Consider the following 25462-nt stretch of genomic DNA (forward strand, 5'->3'; position numbering starts at 1 on the left):
GCCCATCACAAACCCCACCCACCACAAATCCTGCCAATCATAAACTCTGCCCATCACAAACCCCACCCACCACAAATCCTGGCTATCATATACCCTGCCTACCTCAAATCCTGCCTACCACAAAACCCACCCATCATAAATCCCGCCTACCACAAACTCCGCCCAGCACCACGGAGGGTGATGGCGCTATATTGATATAACTGATCATTTTAGTTCATCATCCGGAGCCCCGACCATTTTACATCAATGCCCATGTGAAAAACCAGATGGTAAAAGGTGTAAATGATCAACATGTCAACCCCGACACGTTTGGCGGGTGGGCTTCGTCAGGCAGAGACGGTTTAAGCAATGCTAGCTAGTGGTTGCCACACGAATCGTGATATTCGGCAATTCATTAAACCATCTCTGAACCAAGCTTCTGTTTATAGGTGAATAGAGGGGAAATTCCGTCCTAATAATGTGCAGCTTTATTATGTGAGACTAGCACGGATTTCCATTGCTTAAACGGTCTCTGCGCATCCCCTGATGAAGCTAGCCGGCAAAACGCGTCGGGTTGGAGATGTTGATCATTTGGTCAGGTAACTGGTTAGGTAACTTTTTGTCTAGTGTTAATCCCCATGGGGGAGCTGATTCGGATTTTACTGCCTGTTTGATGCACAATTATTGTACTTGTGTCACTATCCAATCTCCATCCAATAACCGGAGACCCCATTACCTGCTTTACAGTGGACATGACCTTGGACCGGAAGGGGACAATGGCGCAGAGCGTGGCCAGGAACCAGAAGATGATGAGAACGCCGGATGATTGGACGCCCCTCAGCCTCTCATAATGGATGAGGATTGTGGCCACAATCTGGGGGGGGCAAAAAATAAAAATATTCACAAATGTGAGAGATCAATAATAATCAATAATAAAAAAATCTATATCCATATAACCCCCATACACACCATGGTGATCCCAACTATTAGGGGAGTGACAAAGAACACAGGGGGCGGAGCCTCACCCTGAACAAGTTTATGGAAGGAATAGAAGAGATCGGCCCAGCAGACGCCCCAGAGGAACACTCCAACCAACTGCAACACAAAAACCACAAATGTCACAACGCACCATCTTTATTCAGGAAACATATTTCTGTATATAGACATTGAAATCTCTGTTCTGGGGTCCTGTAGCGCCTCCTTAGGGCCCAGTGTTGCGGTGTCGGTGGATTGCTGGTTCCGTATTTCGGCTCCGCTGTTGGCCGATGCAGCCAACTTCCAGATAAAATATTTTATTTGCAAATTTCTTGCAGCCGTTTTGAGGAAATGGAAATTTAACAGAAGCCCGAGATATCATCGGTGAACAATCAGATTATTTTACCCAAATAATGCAAATTGCAGCTCCGCCCCAAACCCAGAAGGAGAAGTGGAGAAAAGGCGGCCAATCGAACGTTGGCACAAAAACAATGCGGCTGCTGTGCGATGGCTCCTTCAGCTAATATGAGTACAATAATCTGTTATTACAATGGCTGCTGGCGGCTCACTTTAATAAATCAGGCCCAGTGTGACAATAGAATTGTGAATGGAATTTGTGTCACCTCCCGGATATTCTGTGTCACCGGTGCTGTGGTGACGTTTAATATTTATTAAGGATGAATGTTCTGATACACATTCACCCAGTGACACCAATCAGGAAGAGGGCCCTGGGATGATAGAAGACACATTGGTGACCACAAGAATGAGGTGTCCCCAATAGTTTGTATTCCTGTGGGGCCACCCTGAGTAGAATATCCCTGAACTGAGTGGCCAGCAGGGGGCGACAAATGTGAGGTCATGTCAGGAAACTCAGCGGCCTCCACATTATCAGTCACAATTTTTATCTCTTCACCCAACAATAGACTTCGCTTTGTAATCTACAGCCAATCACAGACCTCCGTGTACAGACATGGAATACAGCATCCCCGGCAATGACCCCACGCTTACTGCACTACATGGAAAGAGCGCCCCCACCTGACGGAAGGGCTGGTCATGTAAACCCCGCACACAGCACCCAATTGGGCTGTGTATCTGAAGTCTGTCAGAACCTGAAAAAAATAAGTTTGAGTGCAAAATAATCTGAAGAGGCTTCAAAGCCGGGAACCAACGAGTGACAATGAGAGGTTTGGTTGCTATGGGTTACAGAGGTCAGTGCAGCCTCCTCTGTCCCAGAGAATCCTTATTTCTGCCCTGCATGTACAATAGAAGCTGCAGCAAATCAGAGCCTGCTCCATTTCCTGGCTGGAGGCTGTCCAACCCCTTCTAGCTCCTCCCTCCCAAGCCTGGCTGTCATTGGCCACACCCCTTTCATTCATTGCATGTTCGTTCTTTCAATTATGATGACTCAGCATCACATATGGGCGTGGTCTATGTAAAACCAGCCTGCCTAGGACCGCCCCTCCATGCTGTATAAAGTGAAATACTGGTGATAGGGGTCAGGCAGGGTCATTTGGTGCTCAATACAGCGTGGAGCTGTGCAGCATTTCCAGACCACTGACAGGTCCTCTTTTTCTAGGCTCTTGCTCAGATCTGGGGGGTATTATGGGGTCTGGACCCAAATTGTGGCAGATCTGAGAAGCCAGAATGACAGAACTGCAGAACACAAATCCCCCTTCCCCTGCCTGGCACAACTTGGCAGGATAGAACATTTGGAGTGTGCACACCTGGTGTGATCACAGCCACCTCCTCCATGGGGAGTTATGTGCATATTGCTCAACCGATGCAGGAAAGGTGGGGGAGGGGTGCTGGGGGCCACACAGAATAACCAAAACCCCATCACGCCAACATGGAAACCACCCCAGAACACACATGTGAGTGCTGACTGACCCCCAGCTCTGCTGGAAGTCTGTTTAATGTGTTAACTAGCTGAAATATGATACTGTCTGAGGTTAGATTATTATTATTATTAATAAACAGGATTTCTATGGCGCCAACATATTACGCAGTGCTCTCAGATGTGCCCTTCCCTCCCTCATGTCCTAATAACAATATTATATAAGATGCAATATCGCATTTAATCAATTCTCTTCTGTCACTGTACAAAGATCATTGAGTAGAATTGATGACATCATCATATAGCAGATCACATGACCTTGTGTCCAATACCATGGTGTCATGTGATGATAATAAGTTACATTGTATCCCATCCTGTCATGTGATCTCACTCTATAGGTCACATGACATCATGGGGGGGGGCTTTGGGGGATCCAAGTCCTAGAATTCTCCGCTGCAATAGTCATTGTAAGGGTGGGGCTGGGGGTATAATGACCCCCCCAAAGATGAATGGGCAACTAGGGGCACCTGAACAGACCACAGAACAAGGACTACAGCCACATGGAAGAGGAATAGCAGAGGAGATTGGGGTACAACAAAAACGTGTCTGAGCCTAAGGGGAGGTCCCCGATTTTATCATTATTAAGCCCCGATTGATCTCCGTTTCCCCTCCGTGTACAGACATGGAATACAGCATCCCCGGCAATGACCCCACGCTTACTGCACTACATGGAAAGAGCGCCCCCACCTGACGGAAGGGCTGGTCATGTAAACCCCGCACACAGCACCCAATTGGGCTGTGTATCTGAAGTCTGTCAGAACCTGAAAAAAATAAGTTTGAGTGCAAAATAATCTGAAGAGGCTTCAAAGCCGGGAACCAACGAGTGACAATGAGAGGTTTGGTTGCTATGGGTTACAGAGGTCAGTGCAGCCTCCTCTGTCCCAGAGAATCCTTATTTCTGCCCTGCATGTACAATAGAAGCTGCAGCAAATCAGAGCCTGCTCCATTTCCTGGCTGGAGGCTGTCCAACCCCTTCTAGCTCCTCCCTCCCAAGCCTGGCTGTCATTGGCCACACCCCTTTCATTCATTGCATGTTCGTTCTTTCAATTATGATGACTCAGCATCACATATGGGCGTGGTCTATGTAAAACCAGCCTGCCTAGGACCGCCCCTCCATGCTGTATAAAGTGAAATCCTGGTGATAGGGGTCAGGCAGGGTCATTTGGTGCTCAATACAGCGCGGAGCTGTGCAGCATTTCCAGACCACTGACAGGTCCTCTTTTTCTAGGCTCTTGCTCAGATCTGGGGGGTATTATGGGGTCTGGACCCAAATTGTGGCAGATCTGAGAAGCCAGAATGACAGAACTGCAGAACACAAATCCCCCTTCCCCTGCCTGGCACAACTTGGCAGGATAGAACATTTGGAGTGTGCACACCTGGTGTGATCACAGCCACCTCCTCCATGGGGAGTTATGTGCATATTGCTCAACCGATGCAGGAAAGGTGGGGGAGGGGTGCTGGGGGCCACACAGAATAACCAAAACCCCATCACGCCAACATGGAAACCACCCCAGAACACACATGTGAGTGCTGACTGACCCCCAGCTCTGCTGGAAGTCTGTTTAATGTGTTAACTAGCTGAAATATGATACTGTCTGAGGTTAGATTATTATTATTATTAATAAACAGGATTTCTATGGCGCCAACATATTACGCAGTGCTCTCAGATGTGCCCTTCCCTCCCTCATGTCCTAATAACAATATTATATAAGATGCAATATCGCATTTAATCAATTCTCTTCTGTCACTGTACAAAGATCATTGAGTAGAATTGATGACATCATCATATAGCAGATCACATGACCTTGTGTCCAATACCATGGTGTCATGTGATGATAATAAGTTACATTGTATCCCATCCTGTCATGTGATCTCACTCTATAGGTCACATGACATCATGGGGGGGGGCTTTGGGGGATCCAAGTCCTAGAATTCTCCGCTGCAATAGTCATTGTAAGGGTGGGGCTGGGGGTATAATGACCCCCCCAAAGATGAATGGGCAACTAGGGGCACCTGAACAGACCACAGAACAAGGACTACAGCCACATGGAAGAGGAATAGCAGAGGAGATTGGGGTACAACAAAAACGTGTCTGAGCCTAAGGGGAGGTCCCCGATTTTATCATTATCAAGCCCCGATTGATCTCCTTTTCCCCCACATAAATCCCCCCCAGGGATGACCTTTGATTCAGATTTGCTGAGGACGATTCTCACTTCCCCAAATCTTTGCATTTTCAGATTCCCACCGTTCTCTGTGACATTTACATTCCAATGGAAGCTTGGATATCAGAACCCAAAATATTCTTTTAGTTGGATCGGGCAGCGGTCAGGTGATTCTCCTCTAGGTGTCCTATCAGAGAGATTTCTCTTGATTTCCCATTCTAGGGACACAACAGGAAGTGAGGGGAACTTTCCTCATTATTGTAGCCGATGTCCCCATTGGGATATTACCCTCATCTCTTCATTTGGTGAAAACTGAAAGGAGCAATGTGGGCAAATCCTGCCATAAAATGTGGGCTAGCAGGTGGGGGTGGGGATGTCAGCAGCTGTACAAACATCAGTAATTATGGAGAATTCATCTCATGGTGATCTCCACCCAATAGCGGGGTAGCGGGTGGGAGGGTAAGACTTCCTGGGCTTCTCTGAAATTGTAAATTATTAAATCCAGCCAGAGGTGCACCAAGGAGGGGCAGAAGAGGTCAGGGGAGGGGAACAAAATGGGCATAAAAGGTCCAGGGCCTTATGCTGCTGCATCTCATCTCCTACAGAGGGCGCACTTTGGCCTTTTCCCACTTTGAGGACTACAGGACCAGAACCGGCATCAGTAGGCCACATGACACAGCAGACAAAACCACAGATCACATGATGCTGGTGGTGGGAGGAGACTAGAGCTGCCCGCAGATTACATCACAGCAGCATACCCCACAGATCACATGACGGGCCCCATGACATTTAACGCCTTTTATCGGATACACTCTGTTCTATTATTATTTCTGGCATTATGATATAATTATAAGTATTATTTTTACAATGTAATTATTCTCCACCTCTTCCTGACCTGAACACACCGTACTGGATCCCGATTGGTTACTTCCGGTTATAAAACCTCACATGGCATTTCATGTAGAGTGGATGGCAGCTCTGTTTATATAATAATGGAGGCCCAGCCCACTGCCCCCGGGGGTAACAAACACTATAAAGAAATCTGTAGAAAAATATCACATGGGCTCAAGTGACCCCCCCCTCTCTCCCGATGATGGGGTTCAGGTGTCCCCAGTGAGGGGTCCTGGCAATTCTCTATCATACAAAGACAATAGAGACAATTGTGCTCTTCCAGCCTTGTGGTCACAGTTTGGTGAAGACCCTTTTCTGCACCCCCATGACTGTGCCCCGGGGTACACAGCCCCCTCCATAAAGACATGGGGTCCCCAGTATGGTGTGAGTTAACCCGGGGGTCCTGCACAGAGCCCTGACCTCACCCTACTGAACACCATTGGGATGAATTGTAATGGTGAGCCAGATCTTCTCATCCACCATCAGTACCTGACCTTACCAATAGGGGGAAAATCCCCACCATCAGTACCTGACCTCACCAATAGGGGGCAAATCCCCACCATCAGTACCTGACCTCACCAATAGGGGGCAAATCCCCACCATCACCACCATCAGTACCTGACTTCACCAATAGGGGGCAAATCCCCATCATCAGCACCTGACCTATCCCAGAGCAGTAGAGGATGTTATAGAGGGATAACTCCATATTACTGCCCATGGGGGGGGGGGGTATAATTTAGCTTTCCATCAACCCCCCCCTCCTCTGATGATCTCTGAATCCTTTCTGAATCAATCAGCTTTTCTCACCTCATTAATAAAATTTACCCTTATCCCCCACTACACAGGGAATTCCGGGCGGTAAGTTGTCCGATATTGCTGCAGTGTGATGGGCTGTTGAGGAGCAATCATTTTTTTTAGATTGTAAGCTCTTCAGGGCGGGGTCCCCTCCTCCTCCTGTGTCTGTATCTGTCTGCAGCCCCTAATTAATGTACAGCGCTGTGTAATATGTTGGCGCTATATAAATCTGTTTAATAATAATTATAATAATAAATGAATTGCAGGATGTACAATGGGGACCACAGGCTGTTCTCTGTCGGAGGATTTCACACTTTGCACCCCAAATTGCCCCATTTTACCCCACTGACTGCACTATATGATGAGAATACCCCGGGCCCCTGTGTGCAGTACCTCTCCCTGCACAGGGGCCGCACACAATGTTATCTCTGTGCTTGGTGTTCAGGCCTCTGATAAGAGAACCTCCCTGGTGGTGACCTTCCTGTGTGCAGCGCCCCCCTCCTTCTGCTGCTGGGAACTGTTCACTCTTTACCCAGAATCACCAGGGGTGCGGCTGAGCCTAATGTGGTGATTATGGGGAGCCATAAATTCTGGATGATGATTGGCTGTCACACAAATTGCAGGGGCCAAACATTCAGCGGATGTTTAAGGTTTAAATAATGGCTGCCCTCCCAGTTCCTGTATGAGCTCAGCACTATGTCTGTGCACATAGATTAGGAGGGTGTCCCGTCCCTTGGAGGTGAGGTCCAAGCCCAGAATGAAGGACAGCAGCTGCCCCCCCCCCCCAACTTTCCGTGGTTCGGTAATGATGCTGCGGGAAGGTGAATAAATGCTTTGTACAGAAATTTGTTTACTGGAAGCCAAAGAAAATAAAACAGAGGGGGAAAATCCTAAATCTGGAACCGTCATGGCGGACAGAGGGGACACCGGACCGGTAGGAGATGGGGACACCAAACAATAATCCGGAGCCGGTGTCACCACTCATCTCAGTGCCTGCTGATCTCCTACGGCCATTTCCTGTCTGCATGAACCAGGACCCTCATGGCAGGATCACCAGGGATTGTTAATGAAGAATACAAATAACTTTAGAACTGACATTTATCCGATCCCATTGCTCGCCTGTCATTATCCCCGCGGGGGGGATTTCCAGAAATGTCCGCCATATGTCACCTGTTTACCTTAACGACTCCCCAGGGACTAATCCGTGAGCAGAAATGTTGTTCTGTCCCCTGGGACCCCAATATGCTGCGACTCTGCTTTTCATCCAGCATAGGGAATTTAATGCCAGGCAGCCAATCAATGCTGGGACACAGGGGAGGGGCTATATAAAGGGGAGGCGGTTTAGCCAATGACTTTTCACAAAGTCATTATTTGCATATCGGTGACAATGCTGATTGTTCTGCATAACAAGGAGAAAAGGTGAAACCTGAAGGGGAGGATCCCAGGGACCCAGAGATCTGACTATTAGGGAGTCCTCTGCTGACCACATACAAAGCATCAGACAATGCAGCCCAATTACATGCAGCCGCATTCTAAACACCGATAACTGGCATCCACACACGTGAGGATTCAAATCTCACAATGCCAAAAAACAACACTCTATGAGGCTGCAAGAGATTTCCCGGGTCTCTGCTGCACCACAAGCTGCACCACCCCCAATCCCATCCTAGTGATCATTCCTTATTGTATTGTGACAGGTCCTCTTTGTGCTCCCTTCCCATCTGCCCCCTGCCTGCACCTCCCATCTGCACCCTGCCTGCACCTCCTATCTGCCCCCTGCCTGCACCTCCTATCTTCCCCCACCTCCTATCTGCCCCCTGCCTGTACTTCCTATCTGCCCCCTGCCTGCACCTCCTATCTGCCCCCTGCCTGCACGACCTATCTGCCCCCTGCCTGGACTGCACCACTGACATTCCCCCAAACACCCATTCATCACGCTGGGTGAATTGTGAGAAATCGGCAGGACGAGGGCCGGTATGACGGCAGCACCGCCAGCAGAAATTTCCCCACCATGAGAAAAGGGGAAACAGACACTGCGCCTGCAGAATATTCACGGAGGGTGAATGATGGGACAGCCACACACAGAACAAATCTTTCTAGAAATGTGAATCCGGCATAACACTGCGGCACATCGCTCAGCCCCTCCATGCTGCATTTCACCCGTCCGGCTGGCGCTGTCCTAGGAGATCCTGCCAGCTGTTGAGCCTCCCAACCCCAGCAGAGCTTTACAGCACCCAAACAGATCTATGGATAGGGAGAACCCCAAAGGGCGGTGTATAGGGGCACTCTGCTCACATTAAAGGGTGAGGGGCACTGATGGCTGCCATATGCCCAGTGGGCAACACTGACTTTTGAGAAAGGGGCATCGGGGCAACTACACAGAATATTTCTCCCCCTTGCTTGGGATAGCATGGGGAATGTTGGACTCCTTCAAGGCTCCAGTGGGGAAATTTCCCCTCACTTTCTGTTTCCGCACCAGACAGGAAGGGAAGAAATCTCCCAAACACTCCAGGTCGGATTCACAACTTGAAGTCAGATTCACATTGATATTCACGCATGTTCACCGGGCATCCAATGACCAATGAATCATACGTGACCCTTTCATGTGAAGACCCCGCTGTGTGTGTGGAGGTTAGGAGGAAAGTTGGATGAGTGGAGAAAGAATGGACACGGGAACACACATGTGCATGCCACACCATGTGTATGAAGTATGAAGGGGCCCCTGGGAACCAAATATGTACGGGGGGGAGGGGGGAGACGGAGCGGAATACAGCGCAGAGTCAGCAGGAAGGAAAAGTGATACAAACAGAGAACACGCAACACACAGTATACAACACGCAACACACAGAATGCAACACGCAACACACAGAATACAACACGCAACACACAGAATACAACACGCAACACGCAGAATACAACACGCAACACACAGAATACAACATGCAACACACAGAATACAACACACAACACACAGAATACAACACACAACACGCAGAATACAACACGCAACACACAGAATACAACACAACACACAGAATACAACACGCAACAACATGCAACACACAGAATACAACATGCAACACACAGAATACAACATGCAACACACACAATAAGACGCACAACACACATAGTACAACACACTGAATACAACACGCAACACACAGAATACAACACGCAACAACAGCACAGATGAGCCACAGAAACACATAATAACAACACACAGCACTATAGCAGAACAACATACAAATGACACGACACACAGACAACACACACAGCCTGTCCTTAGGATTTGGCTCAGGTTTTTATCATTCACTGGTTTGGTGTCCCCTCATTATTTGCCCCCCGGGTGATGTTTATCTGTCACCTCGTGACTTTTCACTGCAGATACACACAATGATTCTGTGTCAGGGACACCACTAGGATGAAGGCGGCGATGGGAGAGGTTGTCACCGTCAATGTGAATGAATGAAAGGAAGATTCACACAACCACCTGTAAACAAGCAGCAATGTCTCAGCCAGACGAGGGAATGTGAACCCCCCCTTCTGCCTCCCCATCGTCCAATCACGTGTCACCGCACACACATGTCATCTCTCCAACCATCATCAGACCTCCAACCCAAAACTTCTTACCCAGAATTTGGAGCCCAGCCTGCTGCCGTTTCCACAAAACGCGTCCATGTCGGGGTGACTTCAGGGGTTTGTTGCGGTGACACAGCGTCCGTCCTACCACCATGGAGGCAACTCCGCTGCTAACCGACGGGAGAGGCGGCCACCATCAGTCAATGGATCCAGGTGATGCCGGCAGTGGGCGGACTTCTCTTCTTTTTGCTTATGTGTGATGACGGTGAAACCCTCCTGGGGGAGGGGGGGCGGAGGGAGGGGGAGGGGGGGCTCTTCCTACTTCTGCAATTTTTGGTGTTATTGGAGGACGGAACCCTGGCCGAGCATTTCCTGCTCTCTGCAGCCTTCCTCCGACTGCCCCAAATGGGAGATTTGTGCCTCCCCCTGGTGAACGCCTCCAACACACCGAGATCACAGCCAGCCCTGACCCTCCAAAAATTGGGGGGATTTTGGATAAAACATTTGGACGTTTTATAGGAGCGGGCGGTGCACAGAGCAGATGGCCGGTCCGGTGACCTCAACTCACCGATGTTTATACAGCTGGGCTCAGAAACGGCGCCAACATTCACCGAGTGTGGTGTGTACTGTGCGGCCCGGGAGGCAAAAATATTTGGTGAGACGTAAACTAAAAAAAAAGAGAAAAGATAAATATTTATGGCGCCCTGCATGCGGGGAGAGGGGGCGGATAGTCAAATTTAAACAAAAATGGGAAGCCAAAAAAAAGGAAAAAATCCGGAAGGAAAAAACGCTCTGAAAGAAATGTAATACAAAGTAACAATATCTTACAATACAACGTAACAAGCTACTACGATACAACATAATGTAATACAATGTAACACAAAATAATACAACGTAACACAACACAATGTAATATAATGTAACAAAATATAAAACAATATAATATAATACAACGTAACACAACACAATATAATACAACACAATGTAATACAATGTAACACAATATAAAACAAAAAATTGTATAATACAACGTAACACAATATAATACAACGTAACACAACACAATATAATACAACACAATGTAATATAATATAACACAATATAAAACAATACAACACAATGTAATACAATGTAACAATATAAAACAATATAATATAATACAACGTAACACAACATAATATAAAGCAATACAATGTAACGATATCATACAACACAGCACAACATAATAAAGTATGATACAATATAATACAAGGTAACACAACATAATGTAATCTAATATGATGCAGACAACACAGTATAGAACAATACAATATGATGTAAGACAAAGTAAATGTGGGCGGAGTCTGATAGGATGACATCACACACATGTACACCGCAGGATTCACACGATCCATACCCTGTGCCAGTGACTTTTCATCCACTTTTTCTCCCCGTAGGAAGACGCGCCCTCAGCTCACCTCACAGCGCCAGGAAATGACCAGCACAGCCAAGGTCACCGGAGATTGTACAACGCCACATACAATGTATGCACACGGGGACCCCAAAGATGGGGAGAACAATGACAGACAGCTCCTGGGATGAATGATAGGGACCCCTATGATGGAGACCCCCCAATCACAGGAAGCTCCAATGATGGGGATCACTATTATGGAGCCTTTAGTTCCTGGCACCCTATATGATGGGGAATCCAATGATAGGGACCCCAATAATGGAGGGCCCAATGATGGAGAACCCCCAATATTTGAGACCCCATATACCCCTCTATCCCTGACCCCATCACCAAACACGTGTAGTCACACGTCACCAGCCAATCATTGCAATCTTATAGTCGATATCCAATCAGAGAATCTGTAACAAGTTCTTTGGATATTTAATGCCATTGTTAAATCTGCAGCTTTTAATATATGAATCCCTGGCGATCCTGCCTAGAAGCTCCTTGTTCAGCACTTCCTGTTACAGGGTGACAACCCTTCGCCCTCATATCCTAATTATTCTCCAGTGTTGTCACCCTGTAATATGGGCTGTGAATGCAGCGGCTCTGCCATCACTGCGTTGTCACCATCTCCTGAGAAGTACTGGGCAGACATCACTGGGGGTGAAGTGGCAGCAAAGAGGCTGCAAGAGATCAGTAGCAGTGAGATGTGAGTAAAGTTTCACAATCCCAGCCATCAGACGTTTCAATTTCATATTGTTGGGGCCATTTCCGTCATTAAAGGGGGTTTCCGCCTCAGTTTTGCTGTAGGTGGGGGCCGGGGAGGCGGTGGGGGCCCCTTGGATTGGTCTGATGGGTATTGGCGGCTGACGTGGTGAAAATTCCCGGGAAGATTTGGGAAGTGAGAGGACGGTGATGACGGATCAGTTCCTTCCTCTGTTGTTGTGTGGAGATGGAGCTCGGTGACTACATTCCCAATATTAGTGACCCCAGTTATTGATGAGGGACCCCGGGGTCAGCATGGTATTGTTGTCTGCAGCCTCCCGGATCTGTAATGACTTACTGCCTGTGTGTAACATTGCCATCCATTTCTAATAACGTTCCAATTTTCTGGAGGATTCACCAGTGAATCTTTCACATTTCAGCCATGAATTTAGCATTCATTCGGGGAAATCTATTCTTAGCTGTCGGTCCGGAAATCTGCAGCCCGATACAGACGGAGGCCCTGCGATCGATGGCGGAGTCCTGACCACAAATGTGAGCAGACAAATGGAACACGGACAGCTCGCCTTTCCTTAAAGGGGGTTTCCGATTTATTGGCCACATCCAGACAGCAGTAACAACTGAGACTACAGAGAAATGATCCACCAACATTTCACCCTGTCCTCTGGTAGTCTCGTATTGCACTTTCTGACACTGTTAGGAATAGAGCGAGACCCCTGGGTCCCTCCCCCCTCAAATTTCCCATCTCTTTAGATCTTCCATCCCCTGCTCACTGACCCCCCCCCATCATACATATTTTACCCCTGGGACCTCCATTCCCCCCAAAACAAAACTGTTCATCGATTGGTCTTATTTCAGTCTGGGGGCTGCCAATAAACTTGGCTTATATAACCACCTGAGGGGGGCGCTGTGTCTCATGATGTCCCCCCACAGGCGGGGCCATCAGAAATAATTTCAGCTTCTCATTCTGCGCCCAAATCCCCAACAATCCTGAAATTCAGATTTTTTGGGGCGTTGTTATTATCCCCATCGAGGACTACAGAACACCTCCTTATGTTAAGTAAATGAGGGGGAGGGGTTTTGCTGTCTTGTCCCAGGGTGACAACCTTCTTTATTGATACATTATAGTGAATGAGTTGTCACTCTAGGCCAGGAAGTCTGTTACTGGCAGGATCAGCAAAGGAAAAACTCAGAAAAAAGTAAACTAATGCAGCCGCCCATCTCAGGACTGAAAGCTGCAATATTCAGGGCCGCATTTCATGCAAAGTCATAAACTTGTGTTTGTAGTCGGCGGCTGTGGTGTCCCCATGTGTGAAAGTCCTGGCACTGCACCATTCACACGGCACCGCTATGATCACCACATTCTGTGTGTTAAAAACAAGATCATCCTGCAGGGGGCGGAGCTGTGACCGGGGTACATACCGGCTGTATTATAGGTAGGTGAGGCCACCACTGAGAAAGCAGCCAGCAGGACCAAGAGGAGGCCAGGATGGAAATCAGCCAATCAGCAGACAGATGTCAGCCAGGTGTAAACTATGGACACCTCTGTGTGCAGTGCTGAGATAAAATAATTGCAGCCACCGGAAGTGCAGTCAGCATTTCTTAGATTAGCTTCCCTCTGTGCAGGTAGGTGAACACTGGGCACCTGAGGTCAACCAATGGGGTGGCAGCTTCAGATACCACGAGGCATTTGCTTCCCTGGCACCTCCTATGTTCTGTGTCATGATTCCAGCCCTAAATTTACCCCTTATGCTCCCCGTAGATGAGGCCAGACATGGGGTAACTACAACAAGCTCAATGGGCATTTAGTGGGCATTTACCATGGAGCCGGCCACAATCAGCAAACTATAAATAAAATAAGTGAGAGGGGGAGGGGCCCAGCCAATCAGCAGCAGCGGCACAACAATGGCGCCATTTATATTTCTATACCATAGTCAGGAAATGTCCTCTCTGTAATCCCATTACTTCTGTGCAGAGCTCAGATTCCTGGAAAGTGGCAATGAATGGGGGAGGGGGGTCAGGAGGAGATTTGTGCAGATGATGGATTACCAGGAAGATATAACCTCAGGATTATATGTGACATTAATCATTTTGATAACACATTCTAATAAAAGTAATTTAGGCATCATTTAAAATAACAAATAAAATAATTACTTAAATATCTTATATCATAGATATTCATTTAACATGTAGATGCCTTCAAGAAACAGAGCTTGGAACATCAACATACGCAGCATCACCCCTGAGGAAGCCTAGATTGGGCGAAACGCGTCGGGTTAACAAAGCTGCGTCAGAAATACGTAAATGTTCTCTGTTCTAGGCATTAAAAAATAGTTGGTCTCTGTCTAGCATAGGAGGTAAATGACCTCTAGATAGGAGGAAATACTCCTGGCAAACCATCAGCTCAGTTTGTTTCCATAGCGACCAGTAATTTGCATACGCTGTGGTGGTATCACCTTAGTAAACAGTGATCAGTATTCCCATTGGTCAGTGGTTGTTAGGGGTGAAACCCATGTGCTGCAGCTCCTCCCACTACGGGTTAGGGGGCGGATACGAGACCCTTGTGGTTGAGGTATACGCTCTGCACATCCCCATGTCCACCCCGTATGAATGACACCCCAAAACCCAATGAAGGTCAGAGTGGAGGGTGGCTGGGGACCGAGCGAGGGTGTAACTGCCCTGGAATGATGGTGCCCGACTGGTGCGGCAGGGAGGGGCCTCCAAATTCTTATTGGCTGTTGGTCGGCTCTCCACTTTGCAGTTCTCTCTGAACACCAATCAGAAGAATCTCACCTTCAGTGCGGAGTTACCCCATAACAGCCCACAGGCCCAAGATCTGGCCCCACCCATTACTGGGTGATGTGCAGACAACCAGTGCATAAGTAAGGCACCCATCATGGCTTCCAAGCATGGACTGCCCACTATGGGGTAGCCTGGCCAAGGGTGAACAATCTGGTAGCTCACCGCGGCCCACCCCCGATACAGATCATGTGACTGGTATGGATAGTACAACCAATGAGAAGGCACAGCCCGCATCACTGATCAGGGAAACTCCACCCCTCAGTACTCTGCCTTGGTTGTGCTGATGTCATCAGTCTGCTGCAGGCAGGAGGAGGCATTGCCTCAGTCTCCTTTTCCCCAGTCACAAGATGAGGACTGTGGACCCTGTGGATTTACATGATGGGGTCACCTCAGTCCCAGAAACAGATGGTGACCCAGGTGATGCCTGAAGAAAGATGGTTCCGTCCTTGTAGAGAATAAAGCAGATGTCATGTGACCTGGAGGTGTGACCCTGACACATGACCCCACATGCTGCCTCTATCATGAAGCACAGCTCTGATGACAGGTTCTCTTAGCAGCAGTCATCGTATTCCATCACAGCCGACACCCCCAACCCGGGGTCACCGATCACACAACTTTCTGTGATGGGTGACCACGTCATGGCTGTCCTGGGCATCACAGAGGTTGTGTTGTCATGTGACACACAGAGCGTGACAACACCACTGCAATGAGGGCGATATAGAAGAAGGATGAGCACCACTAGGGTGTACAGGGTGACGACATGGATGAGCCAATCACAGCGCGGGATCACTGATAAAATAATCAAAATATTTCAGAGCTCCGAGGAATCTGCTGTGCTGGTGAATCTCCCGATAAGATGGGGCAATAAATCACAGATGTGGGGGGGCGGTGACACCTGGAATCCGCCAGATACGGGGAATGTACGGAAAGCAGAGTCAGCAGGATGGGAAATAAAGAGGACCAGTCACCTGATACATTCCATGTCACATGACTCCTGCTAACAACACCGCTATCTACTTCTCTCCAGAAGGACGGCGCCATCACTGTTCAGGCATCATCCGGGGTCACCGTCCACTTCCTGCACAGCTCAGAGGTGACCCCAACATGTAAATCCTGTGATCACCAAGACACAGATCAGCCGCTGCTGCAACCTCTCCATAGCCTGGGTGTCACCAGGACAGGAATTTAGGAATATCTGTCACCAAGAAAAAAAACTACAACCTTATACAGAGATGGGGGGCCCCTAATAAAGTGAGCAGGGGCCCCCATACAGATTGCAGTCTAATGACTGAGCACATACCCCAGTCCTGGCGCCGGCCTTTATGGTACTTTCTTAGGAAACAACAGCAGGAAAAGCCCCCAATCAGCCATCATCCTAAGGTGACCCCAAAACCCCAACCTGTGATTTGTGTGACCCTTCCAGGAAATCACTGCCAGATGTAAGGAAGCCTAACAATCACCCCGGGCCCGGGGGAGAAATATAAATGGACCCTCTGGCACCGCAAGGATGGCTTTGTGATCCTCCAGGGCCACACAACGCAGCATGAACAGAGGGAATGCTGGGATGGGAGCTGTGCACAGCAGTATGGATTCATCCTGTAATACTCCCCTTCCTCCAGCAGGGGGCAGATCCTGAACTCTCGGGTGCGCCAATCTTCTGCGTACTCAGGAAGGCGCCACCTGGAGGTGAAACTGTCCAATGATGGATCCCAACACACTGAGTCTGAGGGGGACACACTAGGAATCGGGCAATAATTGCTGCATTTGCTTTGGGGCAGATATGGGGCTCCCTCATGGGTGGGGCTTCCCATGCAAATGATGCTTTTTTTAAAAAATATGTCCCCGCCTCCTTTAAATGCATTATCGCTCAGATCTGCTATAGGCTGTCTGAGGACAGTAGGAGGGGCCAGCTCGCTCTCCTGGGGATTCTGGGGCCAGGCGGTGGTCACATGACCAGAGCTGAGCTTGTTCTGATTGGCTCCCTCTATGGCTGAATATTCAGAGCCAAAGGTGACCAGTCCTCCTAAAATGATATTACATAATAAAATCTGGGAGAAGAGAACAACTTTCCGGGGGCAGAAAAATGCCACTTATACAGTAGGTTCCCCCCATCGGGGGTAGATACGCACCGAGTGACATGAGATTCACTCAGAAATATTAATCTACAGACTCAAAACTCAACTCCAACCACAGCATCCTGGTATTGGTGGGAGCATCTTACTTTCTGTCCAGAGGAGATGTGTCACTGGGACAGGAAGTTAGAGCAATGTGGGGACACAGATGCATAACCCCTCCCCCATTTTACCCAAAACTGAAATATGTTTCACTTGGAATTTAGATGACTCTGGGGACCGATACAGGGCAGGGGCCCAACCAATCACATAGTAAGGGTGCCACCATAAAGGAAATCATCCAATGGGCAGACATTTGCAGCTTTATTAGGGCTGACAAGTCATGTGACCCAGTCCTAGCCACCCCCCACACCTTGGAATAGCCCCCCCATTGTGCTCCCTTCTCCCCCCACACAGCAGAACACCAATACAATACGACTTACCTGTAATCACTTACCTCCGAATAGCAAAGCTCCTCTTGCATGCAGTCACTGCGGAGTCAGGCTGGGGGCCCCTCACTGATCTTCTGATGTCTCAGCACCCCTTAATCTGTTATCAACTGCCGCAACTTCTACCGTGGTGCTACAGCGCCACCTGGTGTTCAATATACAAAATGCAGAGTCAACTGGCGTCCAATAAACAGAAAGTAGCGCCACCCATATTAGCACCAATCTTCACTTGTGTCAATGTTACCCTGGCCAAAGCCTCTTCCTAATTTGTATATGATAATGAGGCTGATCTATCATTAAAATTGGGAAAAAATGGCAACTGAATGAAGCTTTAACCCAGAGGAGTGCAAATGGGTGCAAATCTCCGGGTTGACCCCTCTGTACTCCGCTGTTCATAGCAGCAAACATTGGGCAGTGGCTGTGTTGTGTGAGGGGGCTCATCCACCTCAACAAATCTCCCCTGGTAGCATGCAAAGAGGTAATTAACTTACTCAGTGATGGACGTAATGACACAGATAGTTTGGGGCCCCTTGATGGAGGAGGGTCCAGGCCCTTCATGTGGCCGCACACATTGCTCCTCTCTATGTCCACCTGGGTCTACAATGGGCCCAATTCACAGAGATTCCCTGGCTGCTTTGTCTTGGGTCGCTCCTTGCATCACTTTCTAAATTTTTCCTTGGTTTGCATGCAATAAGGAAACCCAAAAACACTGCCGGGGGGGGGGGGGGGGGTTGGGGTCACCACAAATATAATACTGCACCCTTTATTAGGATTCTTAAATTGGAAATGAGGACAGCGCGTGTGTGCGGGCCCCTCTCCTACCCAGAAAAGGTTCATTGGAACCTTGAAGGGCCAAAAGCCACGTAGCCTCCTCCCCTATTACCAAAAACCAGACCCCCATTATTGAGGGGGGAGGGGTCTCTTCCCTACAATGTAACCCTGTGTTGTGGGGTACATATTTTATTAATAATGAGCTGCACCCCATGGCACCCTAACCCTTCATTGTTAGATTATATCACCTGGATTGTAGACAGACATCTGCAGTACATCGGTCATTGATTGTATGAACTCTGATTCCTGTATATTAGCAGGAACTCCGCTGTCCTAACAAAAAATCTGTGAAAAATACCCGCCAGGGGGCAGATACCAGTGTGTGTGTACAATGACCCCATCCTCAGGACAGTTTCACTTTCACTTGCGTATGAATGCAGCATGTCATGTACTGCATGCTTACATCTCTCCGAGTACAAACCCCCAGAACTCCTGAACAGTATGTCCTACCGACCTGACATTATCGGGGTACACAGGGGACCCTCAGAGCTAGCAGTACCCCAAATTTCACATCTTTAATAAATTACAAACTATCGGGGTCATAATTATAAAAAGTAGTGAAAACTGAACATCAGGGTTGCTGTTTAAAAAGTTAGTGTAGTTAGTTAGTCTAGGAAGCCCGAAATTAAACAAACAAATTAGGGACCCCCGGGGGCCACTTACAAAGCAAGGAGGTGCGACCCCCAAATTTATACCGACCTGTCACAAAACTAGAAAATGCTCATAATACAGTACACTGTCCCCTTCCATACTTTCAACCCCAATTTCCCAGGAACGGTGCGGTGCAGGTGAACAAAATCATAGGTGCAAGTGGGGGACACTTGTGGCTAACACCCCCTAAAATTTCATCAATAGGTCATCGCCAGAACAGGTGGAACTCCGCCCATAAAAAAAACTACCATGTTACACATTGCTGGAGGCTTCCATCACCTGAAGCCAAATTTCCCATGAACGGTGCAGTGCAGGTGATACACAAATCCCTCCACAGCTCCTCCCCCACCTACCTACCTGATACACAAATCCCTCCACAGCTCCTCCCCCCCCTACCTACCTGATACACAAATCCCTCCACAGCTCCTCCCCCACCTACCTACCTGATACACAAATCCCTCCACAGCTAAATCCCCCCCAGCCGCTCTCTCTGCTCCTCCAATGACCTACTAATGACTTCCTCACTCATAACCTCATCACACGCACGGATACAAGACTTTTCTAGAGCTGCCCCGACTCTCTGGAATGGTCTCCTCGACCTATTTGGCTTGCTCCTACTTTCTGCTCATAAAACCCAATGCTTATAATTCCCCATATATATTCCCCCTCCCCTGTTTCCCCAAAAATAAGCCCTAGCATGATTTTTCCATATTTTTAAGAATACTCAAAATATAAGCCCTACCCCGAAAATAAGCTACAATGTTTAAATACGTGGACAAGAGGTGCTCATTGCTAGACATGAGAAATTGGGGCCAATGGTTTTAAATTCAAGATGGAATTCAGGGTTTGGAGAGTTATGGTAATGTTCCAGAATGTGATGCCGTGACTATTTTTGAATAAATGTGGATTTTATGTTCAAGAATAAATGTTGATTGTTATTCATGAAAAATAAGACATCCACTGAAAATAAGCCCTAGTGCATTTTTTTAGGGGAAAAAACAATATAAGACACTGGGTTTTTATTAAAGGCAAGATAAAACATATACAAATCAACAATAAATATACACGGGGGAAAAACAATATATACATATTCAAATACACTTAGCAGTAATACAAAGTATACAGGAGAAGATTAATAGTGGCCAAAAACAAATCAAGTCCCGTGAACCAATCCAAATTTCTTTTATCTATGCTTTTGCTTTTTTCCATTTTTTTTCATTCTTATCAGATCACAAATTTTCTTTTAACTGTGTTTAACAAATCTTCAAAACTTTGAGAGAATAAAGTCCCAGAACTCCCTATTTAATGTACAGCGCTGCGTAATATGTTGGCGCTATATAAATCCTGTTTATTAATAATAATAATAATATAACAAAATGTAACCCTACCCTGCCCGGTAAACAATATAAACCCAACGTTTGGCATAATCCTTCTTGTACCTGGATATACATTTAGTATAGCTGAATATTGATATAAGACCACTGAATATATTCACCAGTTTAATTAGGGGCCCCTAGTGCCCGACGGTCATACCAGGCCGTAAGTTTCAATATCATATATTATAATATAAATCAATATAACTGATCCTGGGATAGCGTGTGCTGTAAATAAGACATCCATGTGCTAAAACATTTCTGTGGATGCGTATCTAGGCGTTGAGTGGCTTCAGCTTTGTCAATAACAATAAAATTGCAGATAATTAATAAGCTGTGTGAGCGTGGGAGGATGGGGTTCCAGCAAACACTGTCTTATTTTCAGGGAAACAACCCCCCCTCCTTCTAGATTGTAAGCTCTTCAGGGCAGGGTCCTCCCATCGTCCTGTGTCACTGTCTGTATCTGTCTGTCATTTGCAGCCCCTAATAAATGTAAAGCGCTGCGTAATATGTTGGTGCTATATAAATACATTTTATTATTAATAATCACCTTCTGGATTTGTTTTTCCAAGCTTGGCCATTCCTCACCTGCTGCCTCCCCATGCTGCAACCATCAGACTGCTGCTTCTCCTCCCTGAGCGATGGCGGCTGGGTTTCTTCTACTCCTCACCCATTTTGGATGTCTTCCTGCTGCTGAGCCTCACCCTTTATGGGTCTGTGCCACCACAACTACCTCTTTATCCCTTTATGTTCCACTGCTGCTACTGCCACGCAATTTAGTGATTTGCTTACAAGACTTAAAGGAACTTATTACAACTACAAAAAACTTGCTGACAAATATTCTTCCTTCTTGTCCGGTATCCATATGGAAGAAGGGAAAGACATTAAAGGCAACTTTTTCTGCCAACACATCTTACAAGAATCCCAGGCTCAGAACCCATCCACTACAACACTTTCCTTCCATTGTCCAAGCAAACTCTTCCATCAGCAAAGTACTAGAACAACCTGTTGGCACAAAGACTGATATGGCTGACTTTGCCAAATTTGTTGGTTCGTTGTGCGCTCCTTAGCACTGGACTCCTAAAGTTTGATGACCGGCCAGAGAATATCAGAAGCTTTAAAGCCATGATCAGGAACTATTGAGCCTATAGGAGATCTGCTAAGCGGCTGGGACAGCAATCTTCAGTACAGGCAGAGGCTCAAATTTTCCAGCACTAGGACTGAAACTCGTTTGGGATAATAATATAACTAAATAAGTATGGTTATGTTTCCTTTCCTACAAATTAATCAGTGTTAGATAGCCAACCCCTAAACATTGTAATATATCTTCAAGAAGAAGAGAAATCAACGGGGTATTCATCTATTCACACACCGCTATTTATATAGTCCCATCATCTTATTTAGTTTGTAAATAGGATCAGTTACTTAAAACATTACAAGTGAGGTCCTTAAATCTCTTGTATTCTGATGCGTTTCGCCTTATTGGCTTCCTCAGGGGAACATGAGACAGGGTAAATAATAGTCCTAAAGAGATATATACATATAACACAACCTCTTGGTACAATATACATTACACAGAGCAATAAATACAACTTCATTACAGTATATTGAATATTATATAGGGAAATACAGTAATGTATATTGGGAAGGGTTATGGTAGATAGAAAAGCTAAGAGGTGTGAAACAGAATGTAAAATATTAATTGGGTATATGGCTTAATAGAGAGTGTAGAGACAAGATTAGTTCTGATGGAACCGTGTATAGCTAGGAAATTTGGGAATGGTTAGAGCTGGAGTTAAACCTCTCATCAATCCTTTGGTAAAAATCAAGATTGTTGCAAATAACTTTATATAATAATATAAGATAAACCTAAGCCAAAAAGCAATTAAGCCTACTTACTTTTAGTTGTTTCAATGGAATCGCGACAGGAGTGTGTTCCTTGAACGTTGCACTTAGATGGTTCGTTTCTAAACCCAAATATAATGCAATTGTAACGCATTAAAACTTGTATATTCATTACTTGGGGGAATTTAGATTATGAAAGCGAATTGTCGGAGGTTGACATCTTACCTACATGAGTCTCCCGTGTGGAATAATTTGCCACTGTAGCATCTGCTAGAATTCTCCTGCTGGTTTGCTATGGGAAATAAATGAATGAAAAAATAAATTTGATATTCTGGTTTGTTTATTATATATTGGCTGAAATCAAAATATATTCTTACCTTACCAATTTTGAGGAAGAGGAGTGGAAAATAGGTTGATCTCAGGACAGTTTGGAGTAAAAAAGTCAGCGCTAGTAACGTGCGGTCTATAAATGCCGTGAGATAGATTTGGCTGCGGCTGCATGTGGTGTAGGGCTTCATATGGATGGGTAAAATACATTGTGGCCACCCCCACCAGTCATTTGGGAAAGACTAGAACAAGCCTATGGCAGCTTTGAGGCTATTGAACTCCCTTATTTATTAAAATTACGAACTTTCCAAAATGATCTGACAAGGATAAGCACAAGCAAGCAATCATCTAGCAATCATCTCCTTAAATTAGAAAATGAATATTGATGCCATTAAATTCTATACAGGCACCAAAGTTGTATTTGGTAACATATGTGACACCACCAGAAGGTTCTATATGTAAGTAGCCAACAAAGGGGAAAGCATAGTAAAGTCCAGCACTATGGCACTATGTTCATTCTGTGAAATCCTACAGATCTAACCAAGTCAGTACCAGCTGCTAAACTTTCAGATACCCACCGATATTCAGGATCAGAGTTCCTATCAATCTTCACTAACATTCTACAATAACTCAATGTTTAAACCCATAGAGCCAGCTAGTGACCCTGAGATTCACAAAGAAGTTACCTCACTGACTTCCAAAGTACGTTGGGGTTCTAGCTTTGGGTCCAAACGATTGGGGCGCTTCTCTTCTCGGACAAAGCTTAGACACCATGGCACTTTTGGCCCACATTACTCAGAGCTTCAGTAAGTTGTCATAGATGGCATATATCCATGAAAGCCCCCAGTGTACTTGCAAAGATACTTATCATATGGTGTGTTCAGGAAGAGGTCTTTGTGTCTTACAGGTAAAGGACAGATCTCCCAAAACAATCCTCTCTACAAACTGAACCCTATTTCTCAGATCAGACTGTGCAACCAACTTACAGATTAATAAAAGCTGAATGGCTTTTAGCCAACAAAGGATATGAATGGAAATTCAGTGAGCCATATTCTGGGTGATTGGCCTGGCAAGACAGATTCTGGACTCTATGTTCCTTGTACACAACTGACATCTTTCTTCACTGAAGTGACCGCCATAATTAATTCCAGACCTTTGCTTGCCGTATCTTCAGATCCAGCTTGGCGCCGGCCTCCCTACTTACCCAGAAAACAGCACTGATTCCTACACCACCAGGTCTTTCAGTCACCATGATCTTTATATGTCAATGGAGACGAGGATACGTCAACCTTCTACAAGGGTGTTGGCAAGAAACCTAACCTCCAGGAAGGGGATCTGTCTTTTTGAGGGATCAGCAAGCTCATGGCCTATGGGACTTATCACAAAGGCTGATCGAGGTGAAAGAGTTTGGGATTGTGCTGTGAAAGTGTTGTGATAACTTTTCTTAGCCAATCACAGGAACTGTTTTCCTCCGGCTTGTAGAGAATAATCCCTGTGCTAGATGTTGGAGCTTCAGACTTCAAAGAAGATCACATATAATATTGTTTATGTTTGTATTATCTATTTTCTCGTTTTATGTCTTACAGATCCTAAAGCCAACAACCGCAATTGTTCTTGTTTATTGTTGTTGCAATGCTTTTGCATTATATTGACAGACAGAAGCACGGTGGCTCAGTGGTTAGCACTCCGGCCTTTGCAGCGCTGGGTCCCAGTTTCGTATCTTGGTCAGGACATTGGGCCTGATTTATTAAAGTTCTCCAACCGGAATACCCGGAGGAAACCCACACAAACACAGACAGAACCTGCAAACTCCATGCAGATACTGGCCCTGAATTATTAAAGTTCTCCAAGGCTGGAGGGAATACACTTTCACCAGTGAAGCTGGGTGATCCAGCAAACCTGGAATGGATCCGGTCCCGAATTGAAAACATTTGCTAACAAATAGCTAATGACATTTAGGAAATCCATTCCAGGTTTTTTGTATCACCCAGCTTCACTGATGAAAGTGTATTCTCTCCAGCCCTGGAGAACTTTAATAATTCAGGGCCAGAATCTGCATGGAGTTTGCAGGTTCTCCCTGTGTTTGTGTGGGTTTCCTCCGGGTATTCCGGTTTCCTCCCACATTCCAAAAACATGCAGCTGGTTAGTTGGCCTATGAATAAAGGTGGGGAAATTAGATTGTGAGCTCTTTTAAAGGACAGCTAGTGACACGACTATGGACTTTGTACAGCGCTGTGTAATATAAATAGTGTGTAATAATAATAGATGGGGAGAGAGCCCTAGGTATCCAGTAACCCCAATTATTGTCAGTGTTCTCCCCTATACTTTGTTCTACCTTTCTAATGCCTGCCCTGGTACTATGTCCAAGTTTTCCATCCTGTGTATTATGCCCCAACTGTCCAGTGCTGTGTATTGAGACCCAACTTCCTGGTGTTCCAAGTTTTAGGAATGTAATCCCTTGTAGCAGTGTAATATTGTGCTCAATGTGGTGTAACAAGTGAGGCTTAGTTCACATTAGCAGCATTGGGCTATCTACTGTTCCAGAGTGACTACTTGGCAACTGCTAGGCACCCGGGATTGGTACCAGGCGGTAAGTGGGATTGGTACCAGGCAGTAAGTGGGATTGGTACCAGGCGGTAAGTG

At 46.5% G+C, this 25462-nt stretch overlaps 2 protein-coding genes and 1 long non-coding RNA gene across 3 annotated transcripts in view; all 3 read right to left on the minus strand.

The window, feature by feature from the left end:
• Positions 1-2009, minus strand: part of LOC140327626 (ATP-binding cassette sub-family C member 3-like) — an 8625-nt gene extending 6616 nt beyond the window's left edge. Inside the window, exons 1-3 of the mRNA XM_072407010.1 lie at positions 1990-2009; positions 949-1111; positions 716-853 (exon numbers count right to left, since the gene is read on the minus strand). Coding sequence (XP_072263111.1) covers positions 716-853; positions 949-1111; positions 1990-2009 — 321 coding nt within the window. The remainder of the gene's footprint in view (positions 1-715; positions 854-948; positions 1112-1989) is intronic.
• LOC140325436 (ATP-binding cassette sub-family C member 3-like) overlaps positions 1-25462 on the minus strand; it is a 44942-nt gene that overhangs the window by 16348 nt on the left and 3132 nt on the right. The window lies entirely within an intron of this gene.
• Positions 17792-23127, minus strand: LOC140325449 (uncharacterized). Its single transcript, XR_011919681.1, has 3 exons — positions 22718-23127; positions 22547-22614; positions 17792-17937 (listed from the first exon to the last, which is right to left on the minus strand). It is a non-coding gene; the product is annotated as an uncharacterized lncRNA (long non-coding RNA).

Source organism: Pyxicephalus adspersus, chromosome 3, assembly GCF_032062135.1.
Source record: "Pyxicephalus adspersus chromosome 3, UCB_Pads_2.0, whole genome shotgun sequence".
In the NCBI taxonomy this organism is placed as follows: Eukaryota; Metazoa; Chordata; class Amphibia; order Anura; family Pyxicephalidae; genus Pyxicephalus; species Pyxicephalus adspersus.